This window comes from Lipophrys pholis, assembly GCF_963383615.2.
Source record: "Lipophrys pholis genome assembly, chromosome: 1".
Taxonomy (NCBI): domain Eukaryota; kingdom Metazoa; phylum Chordata; class Actinopteri; order Blenniiformes; family Blenniidae; genus Lipophrys; species Lipophrys pholis.
Genome location: NC_137635.1, coordinates 13,048,890 through 13,074,209, shown reverse-complemented (window position 1 = coordinate 13,074,209; position 25,320 = coordinate 13,048,890). Strand labels below are relative to the sequence as shown.

General features: G+C 44.8%; 1 protein-coding gene across 4 annotated transcripts in view; it reads right to left on the bottom strand.

Annotated features, from left to right (window-relative positions):
• ttyh2 (tweety family member 2) overlaps window positions 1-25,320 on the bottom strand; it is a 64,158-nt gene that overhangs the window by 2,079 nt on the left and 36,759 nt on the right. For 2 of the 4 annotated variants that reach the window (XM_080486648.1, XM_080486646.1), the window contains 11 exons: window positions 21,952-22,172; window positions 18,571-18,666; window positions 11,272-11,344; window positions 8,115-8,184; window positions 7,905-7,960; window positions 3,856-3,948; window positions 3,654-3,746; window positions 3,381-3,523; window positions 1,920-2,108; window positions 1,525-1,603; window positions 256-282 (listed from right to left, as the gene is read on the bottom strand). In XM_080486648.1, the coding sequence (XP_080342774.1) occupies window positions 256-282; window positions 1,525-1,603; window positions 1,920-2,108; window positions 3,381-3,523; window positions 3,654-3,746; window positions 3,856-3,948; window positions 7,905-7,960; window positions 8,115-8,184; window positions 11,272-11,344; window positions 18,571-18,666; window positions 21,952-22,172 (1,140 nt within the window). The remainder of the gene's footprint in view (window positions 1-255; window positions 283-1,524; window positions 1,604-1,919; window positions 2,109-3,380; window positions 3,524-3,653; window positions 3,747-3,855; window positions 3,949-7,904; window positions 7,961-8,114; window positions 8,185-11,271; window positions 11,345-18,570; window positions 18,667-21,951; window positions 22,173-25,320) is intronic. The other 2 variants (XM_080486647.1, XM_080486649.1) reach the window with 1 other exon arrangement.

Below are 25,320 nucleotides of genomic sequence, written 5' to 3'. Positions count from 1 at the left end.
AAGACGGCATGCACAGGGGGGAAGCTGACCGTGAAGGGGGCATCAACTACAGGACCAGCCTGTGAAGAAGACTTGATCTAAGTGAGACACTGAGATGAAGACAGAAAAACAAGAAAAAAAACAAAACACCATGCCAAAGAGGAATCATAAAAAAAAAATTGAAAACTGCACAAAGTGAGGAGGGGGTGGGGGGTGTGGGTGGGGGTGTGGGGGGGGGGGGGGAGAAAAACCTGAGAAAGAGTAGAAAAGACTTACTCGATTTCTATACTGCTGAGAGTATACCTCCAAAAGTTGATTTAAAAAAAAGAGCGAATACAGAAAATGAAAGACAGACATACAAACAAACAAAGAAAAAAAATATAGATATTTAAAAGAAGCTGTTAGCTGAAGACGACTGCATGGTGCGGCACAGTTGTAGTCATGAGGGAGGATTGAATAATAATGCAGGACTCGCTGGTCTTAATTAGAAACGTCACATTTTCTCCTTGCTGGAGCAGAGAGTCAAGGATAATGACGGCAGTGGGACGCGATCAAAATATACACTGAAGCCTCTGCATGGGTAAAAGTTTCCCTTTAAATCAGGGGTGTCAAACACATTTTAGTTCAGGGACCAAATACAGCACCATTTCGTTACGAGTGGGCCGGACTGGTTAAAAGAGTAAAATAATAACCTTTAAATTGGAACTTTAAAATGCTTCTTTGTTGTGGTGCGGAGTGGTGGCGATGAAAATGAAGATATTTTCACAATTAGCGCGGAAAATGATTCAAATCTCGACACAAAACCAACTTGAATGATGCTTTCTGGTGCAAAATACAGTGAAATGTTCAAAAATACTTCTCCTATAGCTGTTGCATTTATGGGTGTTTTTACAAACTCACCCCGACAGGAGAGCGCTGAGCTTTTACTGCTCGTTAGCGGTCTGTCGTGGCAGCATCACAGCATCTCGGCTCGGGTCTCAGTGCTGGATTGCTTCAGAAATTTGTTGATAGAATCAGTGTTTTCGTTGTAATCTTTGGAGCCTCTTGCGTTGCGGGTTTTGGCCCACGGGCCTCATGTTTGACACCCCTGCATTGTTAAACAATGTCACGGCGCGGTGAGAGAACTCATTACCCCCCCCCCCCCCTACCAAATGCATTTAATCACACACTTCTGCCGCGCATCAAGAGTCTGTGCCTAATGAAAATTTCATGCAAAAATGCTTCTATTTTTAACCGGCTGACATAACAAAAGCCCCGGGAGGGGGCAAATTCACTCCGAGAGGAAGCAAAGCGTGAGCAGGTTTGTGGGTTAAGACCTGTGCGACTTTCCTCCGGGGAATCAGACCTGCGAGGCTAAATGATGTTCTGCTCTGATTAAATATTAACTACGTGACTTCTGCTTGCCGCGCTGCTGGAAGTCAAGCAGCAGGCGAAAGGCACCGAGTGGAGAAGAGGCGGGAATACGGCGGGGAGATTTCCTGTGTTGCTGTCAGTGTGTTTGTCGTGGCGTTATAAGAAAGACTTGGCCTCTGGGACCCAACGCACCGAGGGGGGTGGAGAGCCTCGTCCTATCAGAGGGACGTTCTCGTACCTTGGGTTTCCCCCAAAAAGAGCCGTGTGGTTCCTGCAGACACAAGAGAAAGAAGTGTGTGTGTGTGGGTGTGTGTGTTGTCCAGTGTGTGTGTGTGTATGTGTTGTGGCGGAGCAGTGTGTTGTTCTGCTCCTCATATCTCCACAACAGCTGAGAACACACACACTCTGAATATCACTTGTACAGATGTGAACACATTCAGTTTTGATTTTGGTGTTTTCACTTTATTTCCTGTACTGTTCCTACACACACACACACACACACACACACACACACACACACACACACACACACACACACACACACACACCCAGTGAAGCTAAAGACCAGACCGCCTGTTCTCACTCACATGTACTCGGACATGGGGGCGTTGGAGACGGCGGGGGGGGCGGGGGGGTGCAGGCTGTTCTGGCTGCCCATGCTGCTGCTGTAGCTGCAGAAGCTGTGCATGTTGGCGTGGTTGGGGTTCTGGGAGGCCATCCTCCTCGCCCGCGGGTTGAACGGGTCCTCCTCGTCCATGTCGTCGTAGTCCCGCTCTCTGGAAGCAGAGAGAAGAATCAGAAAATGTTCCATCTTTAAAGAAGCCATGTGTTTTTTTTGTTTATTTTTTACACTCTGAGAGGAATCTCAGCTTTCTTGGCTGGTGTACGAGATCACACCGAGGTTGCTGTGATGGTGGCTCGTCCTCCTGAGATTTACCAGATACTGATGAGAATTCACCAGCTCTGCTGTCACGAATCCCCATTACAACAAAGCACAGACACAAAGGACAGCCTGCTCACGAAACATAAATCCCACTTCACATCACAGCAGTACTGTCATCTTTTCTACTGGATCAGTATTTAGAAATGTTTGCGCTAGTTTGAGTCGGCAGCTTCTCACAAACTGCCGCCGTGGTGACAGAACATCACCGCAACGTGAACTCGGGATTCATGTACAAGATTGTTGAACTGTAATGCAGCCGCCAAACCACTAGGCGGGGCTACAGAGCGGGCCGCAGTGCTCAAACAGAGAATATGTAACCTCTCAGAACCAGCATGGATCTGATTCTATGAAATTTTGTTGAAGGTAAAGGCTTCAGGAAGCTTCTGCAATGAATTAAACTTGAATACACAGTGATTCTATCTATCTATCTATCTATCTATCTATCTATCTATCTATCTATCTGTCTGTCTGTCTGTCTGTCTGTCTGTCTGTCTGTCTGTCTGTCTGTCTGTCTGTCTGTCTGTCTGTCTGTCTGTCTGTCTAGCTATCTATCTATCTATCTATCTGTCTGTCTGTCTGTCTGTCTGTCTGTCTGTCTGTCTGTCTGTCTGTCTGTCTGTCTGTCTGTCTGTCTGTCTGTCTATCTATCTATCTATCTATATGATTAAGGTGTTTCTCAGACGAGCCAACGAGATTTCGATAAAAAACACAAACCTTTCGTGGTGTTTTCCGGTTTTCAGAGTCACTGAAAATGCTTCAGATCGTGTATTAGACCTCAAATAATTATGGATACAAGTTTGTGTTTGTCTGGTAGAAGTTGGCTGATGGGTGTAGCTTTCATTACTGACTTGTGAGCTTGTGATTTTTTACTTTATTGATTTGAAGATGCAGGAAAAAAACTGGTATTGATAACATCGACGTTGCTCATTATTTGCTTCTCAAATCTCACCCGGTATAGCACATGACACTTTATACCGGCACAATGGATCGTACATCTGCAGCCAAACCTCTCCCGTTTGCGATGTGCGTAGAGTTCGGCGCGGGCAGAGAAAACGAGGGCAGGAAGTCGGGAAGGCGGGCGAGCCGAGCCTGAGAACAAACTGACCTGCAGGCGATTTGCCTCCACGCCCTGGGAATGGCGCACAGCATGAGGGTGAAGGCGCAGGCTGCCAGGACGGAGAACAGGCAGAGGTACAGCACACCCTCCACCCCGTCGTAACACACCCCCACCATGGCGTCCAGGTAGTCCTGAGGACGTCAACACATACGAACACGCTGTGATTCACTCCTCACAGGGTGACGTTGAGCATCACTCTGACACAACGCCAAAAAGCTTCTGTCTATTTCCTCGTTGTGTGACGCCAGTAAGGATGCAAACCTTGTTGAGCCCCCTGCAGTCCAGCAGGGCGGTCAGCTGGTGCAAACTGGCCTCCGAGGAGTTGAGCAAATGCTGGATGCCCAGCAGATCTCTCTGTGGAGAGGTCAGCACATCACTGAGCATTACTTCCCTCTCATGATACATAACGTAATGTAATCCCTCCCACAGGGCGTAAAGTCGCAGCGTGTTGTGTGAGCGATACCTCGGCTGTCGGAAACAGAGGCACAGCGAACTGCAGCAGGCCCTGGATCTGGATCTGCATGGTGGTCAGAGACCTCTGGAAGATGGTCAGCGGCTGCAAACAGCAGAGAGAAGAGCAGGAGAATGAATCAGAGTGGCAGCAGAAGAAATGAAAGACTGACTGACTGAGGTGTTGCTAAATGACTTTATGTTCATAAAGAGCAGGGGTGGCAAACATAAGGCTGGTCCCACAATAGGCTCCGATCCGGCCCAAGAAAAGACCAAAGAAACTGTATACATTTCAAAGAAAACATTGATTAGCGGCCACAACACAACACTGAGACCCGATCTGAGAGATCAGTGACGCTGCCATGAAAGATAGCTCCTCAGTTGCTATCGAACTAGCCCCAGAGCCATGCTGTAAGGGGGAGTTTGTCAAAACACCTACAATGCAACAGTTTTTGGGAACATTTCATGGTATTTTGCACTAAAATGTATCATTAAAATTGGCTTTATGTTGAGATTATAGTCATTTCTCTAGTAATTTTTGCAAAAAAAAAAAAAAAAAGAAAAGACAAAAGACATTGTCAACATGTGTAGTTGGTAGCACAACATAGAAAAACTTGAAAGTCGAAACTTAAAGGTTATTATGGCACTTTTTTATCGGTCCGGGCCACTCAAGATGGCCCCTGAACTAAAATGAGTTTGACACCACCTCAGCAAACTTCCAAAACTTGATCAGACAAGCAGAATAAACCATGTTATGTCATTTTTATGGCTTTTTCTTTAGTGAGTCTGTAATGAGTGCTTTGCGGGTGTGACATAGAGTACCTGAAGAAGACTCATACAAAGGGATCTGGATATGAATGTAGCACATTTCCACTGAGTTATCCGCCGCAAAGGCTTTTATAAAATAAATTTAACTTGATTCTACTCAGCTACATCCTCCATATGCTATCTCAAATATTCAGACTTTATATCAAATAAACATGCTGCAGGCTGAATAAAATGTGACCATGTGAAGAAGTGCATTATGGATTATCATGTAGGTTCTTCTTTTCACCAACAGAGGGCAAAACAGGCTTTCACATTCACCCTGATATCACAGAACGCTCTTACCCAATCCTAAAGACAGCGCCTTGATGTCACCATTTTTTATTTTTTTTTCCTTTTAATTAACAAGCACAACCATAAATGAATCAATCTGTCACATCTCCAACGTGAAACTCTGCCTCCTTCGTTATCCGGCGTGGGAAAACCTCTGGCCTGTGGCACAATGTTAAATTGAAACAGGATATGGCCAATTACCTCAACTATCCATAAATGTAATTGCCTTCCTGTGATCTGACAGTTCTTCCGCTGGATGGAGAGGACCGGGGTCCAGGAGCTGCTCAGTCTAATGGAGCCATCTCGTTCGGCTTTTCTACTTCAGCTTGGCTGAGTTTGTTCTGAGGTGAGCAGAGTGAAAGTAGGACACAGGAACTGTATGGAGGAGTGGGAAACGGAGAAGAAGAGAAAGAGAAGTAGAAAGAAATGGAGTTGGCAGAGGAGTGTTGCCCCGAGCAATGAAATAGAAGGGCACGGGGGGGGGGGGGGGGGGGGGGATCGACAGGGCAGCGCGGAGACACTGCAGCCCAGGAATATATATAGATATATTGAGAGAGAAAAAAACATTTGACAATGGCTGTGAATTGCTCTATCTGCCAGCTTGCTGGTGAACTGTGCACCTGTTGGCAACCAGCCGAAAAAGACTGCTGAGTTTGTTTAGGAAGGAGAAGGACGCTGGTCTGCCCTCTGCTACAGAGGAATTTCTACCACATGACAAGATCTGAGGAGGAGGAGGAGGAGGAGGAGGAGGAGGAGGAAGGTTCTTGGTCATTCCATCTAATCTGCTCTTCATAGCCTTCGCCTTGAAGCTTTGCATCATTCTGACATTCTGCCGAGCGAATCCAGAAGACTAGAAACATGGAAACGACTCTGACGGAGCAGGAGGACGGATCGGCGATTCTCTAAGTGCTCTGCTTGAATCGCGAGGAGAAGATGGGCTGTAATTCAGACCGACGGAGCTGCACAGAAAGAAAAGAGTCTGACAAAAGGCCGAGAGGCAGGAAATAACTGACAGTGGAAAGACGTGTGGCGACTCAGCAGCATTTGCTTAATAAAATCCTTCGTTTTTTTGTTTGTTAAAGTCCTGTTTTTTCTTGCAGTTTGGGTTCGGTAAAACATTTCTGACTGATGTTTTCAATTTGAAATTAATGGAGGAAGAGAAATCATTCTGAAAACTGATGCACAGAAACTTATGAAGTGACTGTTAAACCATTTGTTCCGTTTCGACAACAGCATATTTAGAGTAATTCTTTTACAAATTGAACATGATATTCTACAACAATTGTGCTCAGTGGTGCGTAAGCACAGTTTCACAATAATCTAGTCAAAAATATATGTGGCAATTATACTTAATGTTCTCTGTTTAAGACTTATCAACCCATTTAGTTGGACACAAGTGGCAAATATATAAACATATGCACACAATAACTATCTTGGCAGTACAGCTCCTCTAAAAAGGCATACATTCCTCAACAACCTTATGTTTAGATATGATTTCCTGTCGCAGGAATAGTGATATGACGTCTCATTTAAAATGTTATTCCTATATCAACTAGTATGTAGCATGAATCAATGCCACATGTTATCATATTTACAGCCTCAGGTCATTTGTATTGACCCAGCTGGGCCTTAAGAGAAAAAAACATTGCACAATGAAAACTACAGAAAAAATACAATAAAACACAAACTTGAGAGCACACTGGTGGAATCCTTTACAGCAGGGTGCCGGCCATATTTCAGTTCACCTGTGAGGACCCGTAGATGGAAATTTCTATTTTAACAATTACTACTGAAAATGACAAAATTCTCAACATAAAGCCAATTTTAATGAAACCATTCGGTGCAAAATACAGTGAAATATCCCAAAACTTGCTGTGAGGCTAATGCTAGTTTGCGAGCTTTATCAGCTATTAAAAAAAAAGTATCCAGTATCCGGTCGGTATCAACGCCGGACATTGAGCTGCACCTGCATGTATCCCAGGGGCAAAATACTTCTACTTCCTTCTTTCCCAGCTCACTCTGGGGTCATTTCAACTATTCCTAACACACAAATGTATTTGAAGATGATGCAATCATCCAAAATTGTGATATTTATCTTGAGATTGGACTCCAGTTTGGGAACCACTGAAGTGAAACATGATCATCACACATCTGGATGTGTAAAACAGCTGCTGAGTACTTAAAAAAAACAAGCATTGCCTCAAGAAAGGATCTTTTTAGTGAGGAAACTGTATCACTGAATTCCTAAGACAAAAAGCATGGCTCGCGTTCAGACCAATCAGAGGTTGTGAACTTCAGTTGATGCTGTGGATTCAGATACGATCAGAGATAAATCTGCCGCCATCGTACGACGGACAAGCCAAACCGACGTCAATCACTCAGGCCCCGTTTGTAAAGTATAAACGTATTGATTTGCCTTTTTTGTTTTAGAAAAAAATGACATTGCAAAATTTGGAAAATGGTGTTCATTTACATGGAAACGGCAGAAGCGCTGAAAGCAACGTAGCAGGCAAGGCCACGAGGTGGTGCTGTTGGTTGTTTTAGTACCGAAGTTACACACGCATGCACGCAGAGAACAACACGCTGTAAACATTAACAATGGCGAGTCCGTGGACAATCAGAAGCACAGACAGCGAGCAGAATATGGACTTGATACTCATACCAGTCTGGAGGCTGTACATCCACCCCCCCCCCCCCCCCTCCCCGTTTCCATGGAGATGGAGTTAGATCATTTTCAAAAAGTTGTGTTTTCCACGGAGTTGGACCGTTTTCAGAAACTTGTGTTTTCCGCCGTTCCCATGGAGACAGAGGCCGAGTGTTTTTGAAAAGTTACGTTTTCTGTGGCTCATGTAAACGGACACCCAAACACTTTTCAGTTTTCACTAGAAAACCTCGTGGGGACGGGGCCTGAGCCGTATCAGCCATTGGTTGTGTAGAATCTCAGCATTACAACGTGTTTCCTACCTGCTGGAAGGGGTTGGAGAGAGTCTGGTTGCAGTAAAGGTAATAATGGACAATATCTGTGAAAAACACAGAAGCAAACAGAAACAAAGTCAAGCACTGTTTTCCCCCCTCAAGTCTGGTAAACAAACTGGCGTCATGAGACAAGCTCAACGTTCTCCTTCAATTTGATAACGACTCCATCAAGGCGACATTATTTACACTGGAGCTTACCGGCGCCGACGATCCCCTTTGTTTGACTCATGATGTACTTGTCGGGGGACACGCAGAAGTCGCTTGTTCCCTGAAATCAAACAGAGGAATGAGAGCAGTGAAGAGGAACCACAAGCAGAACGTCACTCGAAGCATGAAAAACTAAAAAAAAAAAAGAAAAAAGAAAGAAAGACTGGAATTAGGAAGAAGCATCACAGTTACGAGCTAAACGCTGTGACGTTTTACGACCTCTCTAAAGTCCCATGATTATGTTTTGCACTTTTCAACTGACTAAAGGAATAAAAATCCTCTTGATCGTGTCTCGACTGGTATGTTTTTTCCCTCTTCCGCTAATAAGAAAGGCTGCCTCGGCTCTATAACCAAAGTGAGGAGCAGCACTGTGCTGTCTGAATGCTAAAAGTCCCGCGGGCTCGGGACAAACACTTCTGCACGAAGCTTAACCTTCTCAGGGGGGCGACGCTAATGAGCCCCCCCCCCCACAGAGGAGACGGAGGAGCCCGGGCTCCCGCCATAGCCGAGCTGGTTTGATAAAAAACAAGCGGTATCAGGAGCAAGTCTGTTTGAATTCCTAGAGGGACGTCAGTGGTTCTGGCTGTCGGTAATTAGGAGCTCTGCAGACAGGGGTGGATTCATCCTGCGTTTATTTCCTGTGTATTCGGGCATTAATGCAGTTGTGGTAAACGAACTCGCGCATGAGCGTTTGTCAGTGTCACCTCCGAAAGCCCACATTACGATCCAAAGTTATTTAAAAAAATAAAAATAAATACAGCTGAATTGTGCCGGGTTATTTTGTTCTCTGGTTGTGGTTGATCATTAGAGCAACGCGCGTTGAGTTTAGATGGATTAGCTACTATGGAAACTATACGGTACAGAACTGTTGCTCAGGTGGTAATGGTCAATCCAATAACTGTTCTTGGATCTCTCTAGCCAAGAAGTCTCTTTAACAAGACTCTGGAATCTGGAGAATCAAGAATGAACACACTTTTCTGCTCCAGGTATCTCTAGAACATCTTTGAAAATTCTATTTTATGGTCCTGATATCTTTAGAACAACGTTGAACACAATGTTTTCCTCTTTGCTGTGAATGCATTTTTCTTTTCACATTTTCCACTAGAAAAAACAATGAACATTGTCCTTGGCGCCTGATTAGAATCACACTTTTCTAATCAAAGTATCTCAAGACCACTGGAACGGTAGTGAGCAAACACCCTGTTTGCTGCTCCAGGTATCTCTAGAACAGCTGTGAGAACCAGCTGTATATCAATCTGATGTGACCAGGTCAACGTAGGACACCAGGCGGCTGGATGCATGAACCAGTTGGAAAAAAAAAGTTTGGGGGAAAAACTTGGTGAGAGAAGAGAAAAGACGAGAAGAGGTTCCTTACGAGCAAGTTTCTGGAAGGTCACATGATTGATTCATCATGTGAAGATGTGGAACAATGAGGGCTTTACTGACCTTTTCTACACTGCTTCTGGTTGCACACACACACACACACACACACACACACACACACACACACACACACACACACACACACACACACACACACACACACGCACTAACAGATAGATAGATTACCGCGCAAATCCATTTGGTGCTTTCATGCTCCTTAAAAGGGCAAACTCCAAACTTTTGACAGTAAATTAATGGCCGAATTTCTGTAACATCCACGTGAATAATTGTAGTTTCATTCCTCTTCTTGTTGAGATAATTCTCACACCCACAGCGTTCCAGATTATCCATCCAGAGGCCGAGGAAACCTGAGATCAAATGTGGAATTAACTGTCCTGAGAGGTGACCCGAAAGCTTCATATCAATACATATCTGAATAGAAAGCTGGTTGCGTCATGCTTTGCAGACGTTTCTGCTCTGCATCAGCACTGATTCTCTCTGTGTTGTTGTTGTTGGTGTTGTTTTTGTCTGGTCAGTGGCAAAACCTTTGAACGCAGAAATCTGTTTTCCACAAATACACACACAGCTTCAACTCTGAACTTCAGCAGAGAAGCAGCGAGACGCCTTGGTAAGAACGTCATGTTCCACATTCCTCATTCGGCGAGGAGCCCACATGTTTTCAGGGTAACAATAGTGAACTCATTACAGGTCTTTGATTTGTGAGCAGATCCAGGACACAGGGACGCAGTGAACTGAAGACAAGGTGAAGAGTTTTCATCCAGCCCAATCTTCCTGGTTTATATCAGTCCAACAGTCCAAAGTGTGTTGGTGTGTCGCTACAGAGCCGCGACAGCAGCAAACACAGGCTAATATTTGACTCTAATCCGAGTAATTCAAGCTTGTGCAACAATGCTGGATTCATCGTTTCCGTCACTCTATTTTTAGCCGTTTGAGATCAAGAAGCACAGGAGCCGACAGAGGAGTGAGGAGTCCAGCGTCTGGCGGGTTTGTAGGTATTTACATGTACTTCTATAGTGTGTTTCTTAAAACACCATTCAGATGAGGAACAGTGAAAAGTTTTGCGGGGTCAGTTTTTTACAACAGCCGCCCTCGACCCTTTTTGCACCCGGCGCCGGTTTTAAGCAGCTTAGTTTTTTTTTTGCGGGAAGATAAGATGGTGAATTAAAAGGCCTTAAAGTAATGATGCATAAAAATTTAAAAAAAAAAAAAAAAAAAACATGACGACAGTGTTCGGAGCCACTGAAAACGGAACTTTTAGAAAATGCTCCGACTCGGTGGAAAAGGGGGGGAAAACACAAAATCGCTACTACTGCATGCCACCGCAACCGTAGTAAATAGTTGTTCTGCACATGCTCAGTGGATGGACATTAACAACAATGGTGGCCTCCAGTGTCACAACTCACAGTCCATATTGCCAGTTTGCACTCATATATATTTTGTTCATAATTTGCTTTATTTAGGTTACTTATCTTAAATTACTATATCAGTGTTGCACTGCCTGCTCTACGTGCCATTGTAATCACCCCCTAGGGACAAATTAAGTTTTCTCCTGGGACTTCATAGTTTTATAGTTGACAGTCACAATAGTAACAATCCAACTTGCTCGTCTGTCCATAGGAACGTCCGCGTACTCCCATTGTTAATGTTTATAATGTATTTTTGCCTGCCGTATCTGGTAAACGGGTCTTTAGTTTCATGCTTTGGTGAAGCGGTCGGTCTGCGATGAAGACGTGAAGCGGCTCACCACGGCTGTCGCGAGGTCGGCCCCCAGAGAAGTCCAGCTCAGGATCAGCGTCAGCACTCCGAACACCATCATCCTGCAGGGACACAGCGACAGAGAAACTCAGTCCTTCATCATTTTCTTTGTTCCATCCGAAAATATTCACTCAAACCAGTTCATACGCTTGTTTGTTTATTTGTTGGATGCGTTTTGGCGTCAGTGAAAAGCAAGACGGGAAACACAAAGAGACACGTTGACACTTTGAGGCGAGCACCACATCGTATTGTTCTGGTCTGCATTCAGGGACAGTTTAAAAAAAGTAGGTCAGTCTCGTTGTGGAGGAGCTCAGAGCACATTAGGCGATGACTGAAGTTGTGCTTCTGAAAATGGAGGAAAATAGACCTGATGGCTAAAAATATGCCTCATGTTGCGGCTCAAAGTCTCCAGAAAGTGAGTCGGGAGACGGACGGCCGGGAAACACCGAGACCTGAGCGGAGATAGCCGCAGGGCAGGCAGCTACCTCGACGCTCAAATTCATGTTGCGAGGGTGTGTTTGTAAGAACCTGCATACTGCCACAGCTAAACGAGAAGTTTTTTTTTGGGGGGGGGGGTGGAAATTTCAGTGTATTTTGCACCAGAGGGTTTCATTAAAACTGGCTTTACGTTGAGATTGTAGATATTTTCAGGAGTAATTGTTTGTTTTTTTGTGCGAAATTATAGACATTTTCATCCTGATACACTGCGACACGATAAAGAAAAACTCAGGTTAAAGTACTATTTTACTGGTATGCCAGGCTGGATGAAACAGCGTTGCATGTGGTGGAATGTGCTTGACACTGCTAAATTAAAGCCTTATTTATTTCAACCACTGACCGTAATACTGTATCTTAGAAAATAACCAGAAAATCATGGTGCTGTGTGGCCTGAATGTGTTTGATTTTCAAAATCTCATCTTTAAAGTGTACTCCATGAAAACTATAATATCCACGGGTATTTTATCTGGTTGTGTAGAGGTAAAGTAAATAATCATTTATTGCAACAGCATGTCATAAACTGAAGAAAATGTGCAGTATAAAATGCAGAGAGTACAAGTTATTCTGGGAGTTAATTAGCAGGAGTTAGTGTGAGCTGTGTGGAAAGGAGGGTGGGTGTCGTCAGCCTGCGGTCAATAGATAGTCAGAGGTTGTGTTGATTTCTATGGCCGATGACGATTCTGGAGGCTCAACATGCAGTTTGATGAAGCGAGGAATGCTTATCTGCTCCATTGGCCTCCTTCTGACTGCAGGATGCATGGGTGGTCCTGCACCCGGGAGGATTAGAGGCTAATACAAATGATCCACATCAGTGCGGATGTCAGTTTATCAGAAAATGAAATCAAGTCCACGAGGCCACAGGGAGTCAGGAGATTAGGAGGTGTGGGTGCATGCAGGTCAGCGGTGGCGTGTCCGATTGTCTGCGCATGCAACAAGAGCGAGGAGGGTCGATAACAATTAACGTCCCCGGAGTCGATCACCGACGAGGTGGAATGAATCATTAAAATCCATTAAACTCCTACAGATTTGACCGATGTTTGATATATATTTATTTATACAATTTAATACATAAGATTCAGGAAGGATTCTTTCCCCATGAATGTCGATTCATAGGCAGAGTGTTCATATTCCAGCCTGCTCAGCCCTCCCTGATATTCCACTCTCCACTGCACTGCACAGATAGTCAGCTCTTAACATTGAACTTACAAGGCTTCCCCTCCTCCTCTGTTTATCACTCTCTCTCTTTCTCTCTCCTGATCCTCTCAGCAGTATCTCTTCACTGTGTTCCGCCTCCCTATCAGTGTTTTCACTCTTGTAGTTTGTCTCTGTCCTTCTGAGTGATAGCCAGCCCCTCACCGAGCACCCGACGTGGAACCAGATAGGAGAGGAGAGAAAAGTGAAGCTTCACGAATCCTAGTTCAATATCGAATCGCGAAAAAAGTTGTTTTTACTATGTGGAGATTGGCTGCGTCTGGCTGCTGTATCGTTTGCGTGCACATGCGCAGCAGCAGCGTTTCCGAAAAGTTCCATTCCCGCCATTTTTTCTCCCCGTTTCCACGGGGACATTTTCAAAAAGTTGTGTTTTCTGTGGCTCCGAGCACCGCTGTCATGTAAGCGAACCCCCACTTGAAGAAGTCGTGCAAATGGGGCCTTGGTGCTTTGAAGTGGCATAGGTACGGGATGTCTCGGGATGAGACTCGTCCACGTTGCCTGGACACCGGACGACGCGAGCAGCTCTGAACAGCTGAGTGACACTGAGTGATGAAGCAAACCGAAGTCAAACCCTTTGATGGCTGGGAGGTCATGTCAGCGCCGAGTGAGACCGCGCTCGGTTTTGTGCTCCGGTGGGCAAAAAGCGGAATTCAGTGGAGAGCGGGAAATGGGGTGTGAAGCCGACACAACAGGCCAATAAGTCAGGAGGTTGATGCCAGCAAATGGACTCACGGATGAGGACAAGTCACTCCGAATGAAATCAGAAGCAGAAGCTATAAACTGCCGCTGCACCTATAAGGAAGACACGGTGAAGGCGCTTTATCCTCCTCATACCAGCCATCATTATATTTTCTAATTAAAGCGGAGTGGAATGAAAGTAATGTGACCTCAGAGCAAACATGCAGGAGACCCGGGAAACTCTCCGCCAATGCCAATTAGTTTTGTGATGATAATCACATCGTTCTCACCGTCTAATTTTGGCTTCTGCCGTACGATGGTGTCGGTTATCTCCAACACCATTAGTGGCTCACGTGGAATTCACCTCATTACGATGTGTTTATGTGTCTCGAGCAGATTTCTCTTACAATCCGAAGCTCCGATGTAGAGTATTTTGTAATTGTGAAAGACACGAAGACTCTGTTAATTAGACTGAATTGATTGTTATGTGTTTGTGAACATATATGTATATAGAGTGTATATAATGAGTGCAGGAGCCCAAGCGCATAGTTTGTGTCGTGCCCGGGGCAGCAAGCATTTTCCTACAAATATTAATTACTTAAAAAAAAATGCTTCTTGATCGTAGCTGATGAAAAGTTTTGAAGTCCAAGGAAAGTACCCTGTAGTACACCATAAACATATGAGAGGGATCAACAGCATATTCAAATTTAATGAAGCACATTGACATCAAACGTCGGTAAATACCACATAATCTGCCATTATATGCAGGATACGTTAATAAAGTATAAACAATAAACTATTTTCCAGTAATACAAACATATAATCATAATTTTGGGATCCGATGATCTCGCACTGTTGTTCCTCATTTCGACATGCTTCATTGAATTACATTTTAAATGGAATAATGTCAAAGCTGACCCCGTCACGTCACCTAGAAATCAAAGCTCAGTGAAACGTTTTTTTTGACATCTTCCTGTAACTACAAGCCATCTCCAGCTCAGCCTTCTGATCATGGAGGCGTGCTTTAAGTGTCAGAGCTCGGCTCGGCTCGCTCTTTCGCGACATGCCGGCAGACCTGCCAGCCTGAGAGCTGCACCGCTGCCTGCTGTCAGCATTTCAAAGGCCTCAACTCCAACAACCCGGCGCCCACCTGCCGGCTCCCAATCCTGCGTTCCCTTCGGGGACAAATTAGTATTGTGACTTTCCGCTCCCTGCTGAGCGGAGCTCTATGTTTTATGAACTAAGAAGATGGATGCCAAACACTGACACTTGCACATATTTTACATTTGTGGAAATATTCCACGTGGTGTGGCTGACTGAAGTGTTTCCAGGGCGAGATAATTGCAGCTAATCTTGCTCTTTGTCGCTCACTTTATTGTGGAAGTCGGAACTCTTATTTTAGTTCGCCAGAGAAACGTTCGCCGTAGATTGAAAGAGTCCAAATGAAACTTAAGCTGCGAGCACCGTTGCTGGTCGGCGATTGGAAGCATGTCCCCCAGGTGGCGCTGCTGGACGTGATGAGGGCCGACTGTCACCCTACATGTAAAGTTTTAGGCTGTGTAGAGCATGTACGTGCTGGTAATGCAGCACTTCCTGTCCATCCACTCGGTGGCGCTCTCGCTGTGACTGAGGGTTATCTTTTGGAAAATATCACAAAAATGCAGTTCAGTTCATCAAAAAGAAAGTGTACTCCCAACGGGAGAAGGGAAAACTCTTCAGGAGCAAAAGGAATACTTCAGGAGCAGCTCAGGAAAGTTCATCAACACAAAAAAAGAAAGGTTTCTACCAGAGCAGAAATACTTGAGCACCAGGGATTAATTTGGTCAGTCAGTCAGTCTCCTGTCATGCTTCCCAAACCGCTCCGTAGGGGGCAGAGTGAGGGAGGCGGAGGGAAAGTTGAATGAGGAAGTGTTTTAATCAGTGTGGGAATGAGAGAGATTTTAAAGCGGCGCAGTGCACCAGTCATGATTACGGGGGTCGTGGACAAGGCTGGATGTCACAGGACAGGACGGTCCGAACAAGCTTCATCAGTTGAAATCTTTCCAGATCTTCACACGGTCCCTACAGGAGCTACTGAGAAGACCACCATCTCAAGTACAACGCCAGAGGACGGTACTGCAACTGCAAGGACGATTTGCAAGTCAAGCACCGTTGCAGAGTTACGGAACAGCGGAAGGCTCCGTCGGTGATGAGCAGGTTGCGAAAATTGCGGAGCTCCGTCAGCTCTACAGACATATGACGGAGCAAAATAAGACACCGCTGAAAGGGAAGGAAAGTTTGAGCAGCCAGGTCAGAGCTCCGGAGTGCCATCAAGAACAGTTGAGCGATGAGCTCCGTTGGAAGGACCGTCGTTTGAGGGACAAGGAGAGGGAGGTTCAGGCCTCGAAAAACCGTCTCCAGAATCAAAGAGCACAAGCTGACAGGACAGGAAGTCAGTGAGCCGCAGCTGGCCCGGAGAGAACATCTTGAACAGGTCAAACAGCTCGCGGCCAACTGTGACATCAACACCAGCAGTCCCCGAAATGTGCTTTTGACCTTCAAGAGACCGAGTGAACCCGTCTCAAAGAGAAGTCCGAGGTGAAGAAAGCAGAGAAGAGGAGAAGAGGAGGAGGGAGAGGCAGGAGAGACAGAACAAGGACGGAAGAGCGTCCGCTCACGCCTACAAAACAATTTAAAATCCTCCTCTACCCAAACGTTGCACAATAAAGTCATTTAGAGACTCTTTAGTTCCTCGTTCCTTCTTCATTTCAAGTGTATCAATAACATAAACCAAAACTGCATGTTTGTGTAAAGTCTGTTTGACTCCTTCCTTGTGCTTTTCAAGAATAAATCACGAGTATTTAAGTTGCAATCAGGCTCGAAAATAGTACTACTTTTTTAAGAAAACATACTGCTCGTAGCATTTTCAGTAAGGTTAAAGCAAAAGCCATAAGCCATGAGATAAACATTCATATTACATTGTTTTTTTTTAACATGTCTCTTTTTAGCAGATATTAAAGTAAGTCACCATTTCTCTGCGCGTCACTGGGACCCGGCGACAAGTAGCAGAAAGACTCCCAGAGATGTGGTGCGCCTGCAACCACTTCCACTCCACTGGAAGAGAGCATCCCACTTCTGACACTGACTCACGCTGGTGTGCGACGGGGCCCGCGGGGCGGAGGGCGGGGCGAGTTCAGCGCGGCGGCTGACTGATTGAGACAGACACTGGGACACTCGACTGAGTCAATGGAGGTCCGGGTGAGATTTCATGCCCCCCCCCTGTGAAAGCTCCTTTACGAAGCGAATCGATGTGTACGGCTCATACGCAGAACGAGTGTTTGTGAGCGTTCGTCGAGCAGCCGCGAAGTCTCAGCAGAACGCACGAAAAGGCGTGGGAAAGAGGGACAGCTTTTGTTTTCTGTTGAATGTGAAATAAAAAAATGTAAAAAAAAAAAAAAAAAAAAAAGACTTGCAAGGCTCCGGATATTTGCGCCTGTTAATAAATGTGTATATTTAGCCGTCGATATGGCTCCTCTGCCCGTCGCTCTGTTTCAATTTGTTCAGCGAAACCGGGCAACGGCGAGCGAGTTCAACCTGCCGCTGGCAACGCCAAAAGGCAAACAGTGAATTACAACGGGGGCGAGCGGAGCCGTGTTTGTACGAGGATACGATCCGGTGCTGAGCGGCCTTGTTCACAGCCAATTTTCCACCGGGAAGCGAAGCCTGCAGCTCGCCACGTCGGCATCCGCTCGCACTAGTTCATCAGACGCTTGGTTAGAGCTCGTCACGGAGCTTTCATGCAGGTATTTATTTGTACTCGCACATAAACCAAAAAGATCTATGTCGTGATATAAAGAGAAGGTATTTAGCTCCGTTATTTTACGGCTCTTACTTCCCCCAGTAAACTAAACCGTGAGAAGATTGCAGAAACTCATCTGCTGTGACGTACAGTATATAGAGCTTTTATTCCGCTCCTAACAATGCTGAGTGCCCGGCTCAGTGCGCTTGTCTCACTCCTGTGGCGGTTATTCTTTCCGGCCGAGAGCTCACAGCCACTTAAAAATGTATGAAAAAAGAGTCAAAATGGAATCTCTGCACACACACCAATAAAGATCTGCAACGTCCGCCACGCCCTCTGCCGCAATCTTCCTCCAATCTAACCGCATGGAAGTGAGCTGGGAAGTCAATCAACACCTTTCAGTCTATTTGTTAGGAGCGTTAAGAATCAGACGGCGTCAGTAATCCCAGCAGGGCTGGACACTTTTCAAGCGAAAACGGAAAACTTTTCTTAGGTTTTGGGGGTTTGTTCACACACCGACGGTGCTGGGAGTCACTGAAAAGTTCATGCATAAAATTGTGATCTTTTTTTTCTTTTGGGATTATTAGTTCTCCTCACTCAAGTAAATAAGAAATCAAATCTTTATCATTATTTACTTGTGTTTGTTTCCCATGTACAAACGGAACTTAAGCAATTAAATACACAGAAAATATGGTTTTATTCGTTTTGTTTTATTTCCAGATTGATACTAAATTGAATAGAATCATATCATTGGCGTGTCGTTTTAAGTGCTTCATCTAAGCTGAAAAAAGAGGAAATACACTGTTTGGCGTGCAGGAATGAGCTTTCTGCGTGCAGGCTGCTGCAGCCGCAGTGTGACAAACACAAAATGAACAGAATTTTTATATGAATGCCTTCAGGTTAGTTGTGACTTTGTCTTCTAATCCCCCCCTAACCTTTCCTTCCGCAATATATCCCGTCCTTGCCTTGTCACTGTCAGCAATTCGTTCCCGCTGTATGAGACAGAATCGTCTCACATTAAAAAAAAACAAAAAACAAAAAACACAGACATGACATAAAAGGAGTCAGCCTTCCCCTGCAAACAGAAAGTGATTCTAGTTTCAGTGGGTATATTAGACTCACGTGGTGAGCAGCCAGCGGGACTGCTTGGCCAGCCCCAGACAGGCCAGCAGGCAGATGATCAGGTCCAGGATGAGGAGCAGCAGGTAGGTGAGCCACCTGAACACACACACACAAAAGCACACGCACACATCCAGAAAATAAGTAATCCGTTGCTGGCGGGAGCCCGGATAAGCAAAATATGACTTTTCTTAAAGATAAAATTCTACTTTCATGGCAGTAGTCTTTTTAGCAGTAGTTCTAACCTTGTACACGATACTTACTTTTGTTTTTGCCCTTCGGTAAGCTGAAAACATGATTCACAATGCAAAGAGCTGCCATTTTGTGGATGAAACTCATCATATTTTAGGCACCGCGTTTCCTGGAATTAAAGTAATTTCTTTATTTTTTTCATTAAATCATTTTCAATATTAATGATCATATTTTATGTATCAAAATACACTGGTCTATATCATATGTGACCACTAGATGTCACTGTATGACAGCGGAAAACTGCTACAGTACCACAGAAAAACCTCCATTACTACTATATGGAGCAAGAAAAATGTCCCCAAAAAGAAGAAATGTCCACAGCAGAATTTCAAGTAAAAAAAGAAACTAGAAAGAGTTCAGAGTGTGAGAAATTTGTGAAGAAAAATAGAAACTGTTACTGTGATGAAGGCAACAAAGAATCGAGGACTCATTTCACAGAAGGTTCCGGAACATCTGCTGCAGGACCAGGATTATCATCACTTACATCTGGGTGGGAGAAATGAATGTTCTGACACACCAGAGACACTGATAGATGTTTTAGTCCTCACGTGGGACTTACAGTCCTGAAAATACGGTAATCTAAACTCCACACAGGATGTCCAGCAAGGGGAGGGAGTGAAGGGGGTCTCCGGCTCAGTGTGACCATCTGCTGACTGGACGCTGCAAACTGTGCAGATGGTCAATGATGAATGGACTCGAATCCATATGTTGAAATGTGTGTGTGTGGGTGTATTTCATCTCTTCGAACAAGGGTGATCATTGTTCCTATCAGATGTTATCTTCTAAGTGAGGGCCAAGAAAAAAAAAAAAGTTATCTCCTCCATCAGGGGCTTGGGACAGAGCGCTTCTATCAAGAGGATGTATGATGACTACTGCAACTGTTCCAATGTAAATAGCTCAAGCGTATTTTTACAAATTTTAAAGAGCATCGTGATTGAAAGCTGCTTGAAATGTGGTTAAATCAACATGTCTGGAGGTTGATTAACGGGCTGCCCAGGATGAGACCGGGGCCACTTGTCCATGTCTGCTCTGCGTGTTCCCATCAGCTTTTTCCCTGCGCCTGCATCACTCTGAGCACTTGTTAACGTTTACTTCCTGTCGACCTTTCCATCACACACGTATCTTGCCCCACATCTCTCCCGTTATTGCCCCGGCTCCTTCTCCCTCCCCCTCCCTGTCACGCTCTTCCATCTTTCTCTCTTTATTGTTCAGCTTCACTTCTCTCCTCCGCCTCTCTTCCCCCCCCCCCCCCCCCCCCCGAGCGCCACCTCCTCGTTTGTTTCTTCTTCATTTCATCGTTTCTCCCTCCTGGCAGGGTTCAGTTCAAGGGCCACCAACATGGGAGTTAGTTTGGTGCCACTGCCACTGTCGGTCTGTGACGTCCTAATCCAATTAAGGAGTCGGAATACGAGCATTGAGAGGAGGGGGCTTCACATGAGCTCAATGGAGGAGCCCAGTTGCTCTACTAAAGGTATAAAAAAGGTTTAATGTATATATAAATATAATGTCGGCACGTAGGAGACGATCTTGCTAAGGCGTACAATATTGTATGACTGAGAGCCTTTTAGTGCCGGAACAGTTTTTGCTCTTGTAACCAGAGGAGATTCTCAACTGAGAACATTTTCAAATCTTCACTTAGTTTGTTTTGCGGACAAACCGCCTGGACAGCGTCATGCGTTTACAACAGCTGGTCATTCCGGGGCGCTCTCGCCTGAAATGAACACTGATCAGAGAGGAAAAAAAATGCATGAGGAAGAAAAAAAAAAAAAACATCCTTTGCGTATAAAGAGGTGGTCGCAGTAGCCCCGACTGTTTATTTCCGAAAGTGCAATGAATCTGCTTCTGCCATCAGTGTAAACGAGTGAGAGAAAAGGAGATAGTCAGAGGAAGAATAGCACGTTAAACAGGAGGTGAGCTTCGGGCCTCAATTAGTAGGAATATATGTCTATTCCTGGTAAGCATATTGTCATGTTTTTTGTGACTCGGCGGGGGAACACGACACACACTGTGAGCGAGTAAATACACCACCGCTGGAGGGAACAGCTCTGAAGTGATAAGTCCCATCAAAGGAACAGACACACACACACACACACACACACACACACACACACACACACACACACACACACACACACACACACACACACACACACACACACACACACACACACACACACACACACACACGCACACACACACACACACGCACACTGCAGACGGTTTGTGAAGGTGAGGCGGTGATAATGAGTCCAATAAGTCGGGCCGCCTGTTCTCGTCTGCCCACTCTATTAGCGGTGAGTTATCGGCAGTGCGGCGGAGTCACACTACAGATCAATACGAACACGCCGGCCTGTCCGGACAGGAACACCACTCACACGGCACCAGCGCGCAGGAAACATTGGCCACGGGCCTGCCTCTGCTCCGAGACGATAAGAGAAGGAGCTTAGCAGTAATGAGACAATGCCTCGGATAATAGCTCTTAACACGCTGTTAGCTGCTCTATCTATAGCGGCTGCGCTCCAAAAATGTCCGCTTGATGCAAGGATTGCTCACGATTTAATGCTTCTGTTTCTGAACTACGTCTGGCAGGGAGTCCCCACTCACATGCAACCATATTATCTTCTCCCATCCACTAAATACCATGTGATATATTTAGGTCAATACACACATCGAAGCCTCCTAAATCGTCTATTCCACTGCAACATTAAACTGCTCAGTAGTAATTGGAGCTGTTATATAAACCCCATCGCTGCAGTCTACTAGTCAAAATGTATTTTAATTCGACGTTCATATATATATATGTAGCTTCTTGAAAGTTGCACCTTGTATCATACACTCTTCCCCATATTTTGTGCTATTTACTCAATATTGCACATTTGCATTTATACCTTCAGGCAATCAGGCCCTTAATTGCAAACATGCCTGCTCGTAATGAGAAAGTTCATTGCCTCACTGACTGCAGTTGTCAGTAAAATAGAAAATGACAACATTACAAAACAGTAGTTATATAATGAATGTAATTACAGCGCCACTACAATGAGGACTGTTACTGTTGGTCACATTAAAGCAATGATATTTGTTCAGTGATCTTTAAGGAGACGGTTGTTGCCGCTGCAGCGTCCCCCTCCTCACCTGTAGTACTCGATGCTTGCGGTCTGGTCGGCCACCGTCGCCAGGTCCACTTTCGCCTCCTCCCAGTCGGGCAGGCCCAGCAGCTGTTTGATCACGTTGTCCGCCATCTGCTGCATGAACTGCAGCGTCTGTACGTAGTCGCCGCGCGTGGCGAAGATCTCGTCCAGCCGCGCCAGGTGCTGGTGCAGCCCGCTCTTCATGTTGCCCATGGTGCCGGTCACCTGGAGGTCGGACGGAGGAGAAGAGCAGGTTGAGACGAGTGGGAGGGGAACACCAAGCACAGAGACCGAACACCATCATGCGTATTTGAATCAACAGGATATTTATTGACAGATCATTTGCTCGCAGTAATACTTGATTCACAGTCCAGGTTGAGACTCAACAACCCCGAGGGGATAGAACTATTGAAAAGTATCTGCTTAAAAATAATTGAAGACAGAAGATAACTTTTCAAAACTTCTTCTAATTTCTACCTTCGAATGTTTAGATTTTTATTCTCTTTTACTTAATTGTAAGGACACTTTTTTATTTCAAGAAACTTAATTAGGAATATTATTTATCATCATCATGCTCATCATTGTCATTTTTATTATTCTTGTGCCTGCCTTAGTGGCAAGGCGCAAAGATTCGTCCGTTTAATTTAGTTATTATCATTATTATTCTCCCATTATTTCCGTGAGTGACTATTCCCGCAGTGTCGGGAGCGCGGACACAATAAGCACATCAAAACGTGTGGAACATTCAGGAATAGGTTGCTAAGACTTTTGTTAACGATTCGACTAACCGTATCCTAATTAATCGCCAAAAGAAACTGCAAAATAATGTCCCATGCAAAGCGGATGGGAGAGGCACCTCGGAGGAGATGATAGTAGTTTAAAGGAGATCAGTGTCTGTTGCCATTGAGACGCAGAGATCAACGGAGAGGCGGGCACACAGAATTTCCTCTGGAATTTTCTACTTCTAAGGCTATTATGGCACTATGTCAAAATATTTGTGGCCCCTGTACTAAAATGGGTTTGACACACGCCCCCCCCCCCTGTGCAGTGTCGACAATAATAGCTGCTGCTGCTGCTGCTGCTGCTGCTGCTGCTGCTGCTGCTGCTGCTGCTCTCTCGACACACTGGAGGAGTCCTCGGGAAACAAAGCGTTAGCACAACCCTTCGTTTTACAGGCGGCTGTCATGAGTTACATGATGTTCCGAAGCCAAACAAGCGCTGGGAAAATCCACATCTTCTCTATTTGAGAACAAACACACAGCCAGGATTCATGCTCAGCTGGTTTGTGAGCCTGCACAAGTTTACACATCTCCATGTAACTCACTTCACAAGATGGAAAGACAATCGCTGTAATCTGTCATTACAACTCTTTATTCCCCCACGTAAAGACATGGCTGATACAGACTAATTATGTCCGGATTTTATTTTATAAGCTTTTTCAGGATTACATCAAAACAGCATGACAGATTTTCACCACTAAAAAGGGAATGGAAAACCCCTGTAAAAGTTAGAGGTGATCCGGATCCGTTGTCTCGATCCAGATTTGACTCTTTCTGAGTCCAGCTCAACCTATGATGGATGTTAGAAATCTCCGATTGCTCCTGCAGAAGCAAATCATACGAAGCAGCTTTTAGTTCCGACGCCCCTCACCTGTGGAACACCTGAAGACTGCTGACACGTTCACTTCTCTTCAATCAGGACTTTCTTATTTGCACAGGTTTTTCTAATAAACAATCGATTTTACTTACTTTTTTAAATTTACCTTCATAAAACTCTTACCTTATTCATTCTCCATTACTTGTTTTAATGTATTTCTTTCTTTTTTTTAAAAGCTTTAACGCATTTATTTTATTAATATACTTCTTTTATTGCTTTGTAAAGCTTTTCTGTATTTTTTTCAAAATGTCTTTTATTCCTTTGTAAAGCACTGTAATTTGCCCTGTGTTTGAATGGTGCTCTATAAACAAATTTGCCTTTCGTGTCAAATCTTTAATATTGTCCTTTACATTGTTGTCATTGCACGATGGAAAACTGAGATATATCAGATTACACCTGCTCAGACGTACGGAAGACGTTTCAAACAGCACCTTGCCTCAGTTAAGCGTTACAAAGCTGTTGGTATTGACTGTACACTGCAGTCACAGAAGACTCCTTCATTGAAACGCCAACAGCAGCACAACCTAGTTTTCTGTGGAGATACTCTTTTCTTTTCCCCTACCCTTCACCTTCCCTCTGAATTATTTTGTGCTGACAGAAGTTTCTCAGAGCTGAGCGGAGAGAGAACAGACCTCAGCTTGGACTGAGTGACCTTGGTCAACTCTTTTTTTTTTTTTTTCTTTTTAAAGAAAGTTTCCCAAAAGTCTGGGAAAGGTGAGATGAGTCCAAACACGAGCAGAGATAGGGGACAATGTGAGAGAGCAGGAACACTGAGTGAGACAGCTGGGGAAGAGGTCTATGTTAAGTAAACACGGCGGCTCACAAAGCAGCCCTATAAAAACTCCAGCGTCCAGAGGTGAAAGAGCTGCTGTTGCTGCTGTTTGTCAGATTATTTCCCAAACTGATATCACACTAATGAGACCAACAGTTTGTTTACCTGTTTAAGCGCCGTAATCATACAACCACTAATCCATTCCCACGGGCGGAGAAAGGTTGGTGGAGGGTAATCCACAAAGGAAAACAAACAAAACGACGGATTGACTCCCTTTTTATGACTTTTAAACCCTCTAAGCTGAGTAAATGTCTCAAGTACAAAAGCATACCATCTTCTCCAGTTTAATTACTGGATGATTTGCTTAAAGGAGAATGTTGTTTACGGGGAAGTGGCATTCACGGGGAGACATCCTGCTATTTGATAATTAAAAAGGGTAATAAAACGCTCGTTCAGCTGTGGGTAGTTGGCATTCACGGGAGAAGCAACTCGTGTTGTTCGCCGAAGCTGAGATGAGGAGAGGTTGGGTGGAATTAATTACTTCAATTCAATCAATTCAATTGTATTTATACAAATACAAATACAAATACAATACAGCAGGCAGAGGAGATGGTGGAAACTCCCTTTTGACAGGAAGAAACCTGCAGGACCAGGCGCAGAGGTGGAGAAACCTGCAGAACCAGGCACAGGGGTGGAAAGTTTCTGCAGAAACACTAATAGGTGGAGAATTTCAGAAGCATATCAGGTTAAGTCACGACTGCAAGTTGCCCACAGGTGTAAATATGAGCATTTTCTCCAGGTTCCTTCCACCTTTGGAAGACGTGTTTGAGGCTCGTTGGCTACCGACTTGAAAATGTGTAAAAGGGGTCATATTAAACAGCTGTTCAACACTCTCACGAGGGGCTCAACAGTCCAAAAAAGGTGTATTGAAAGTTTATTGCCCCA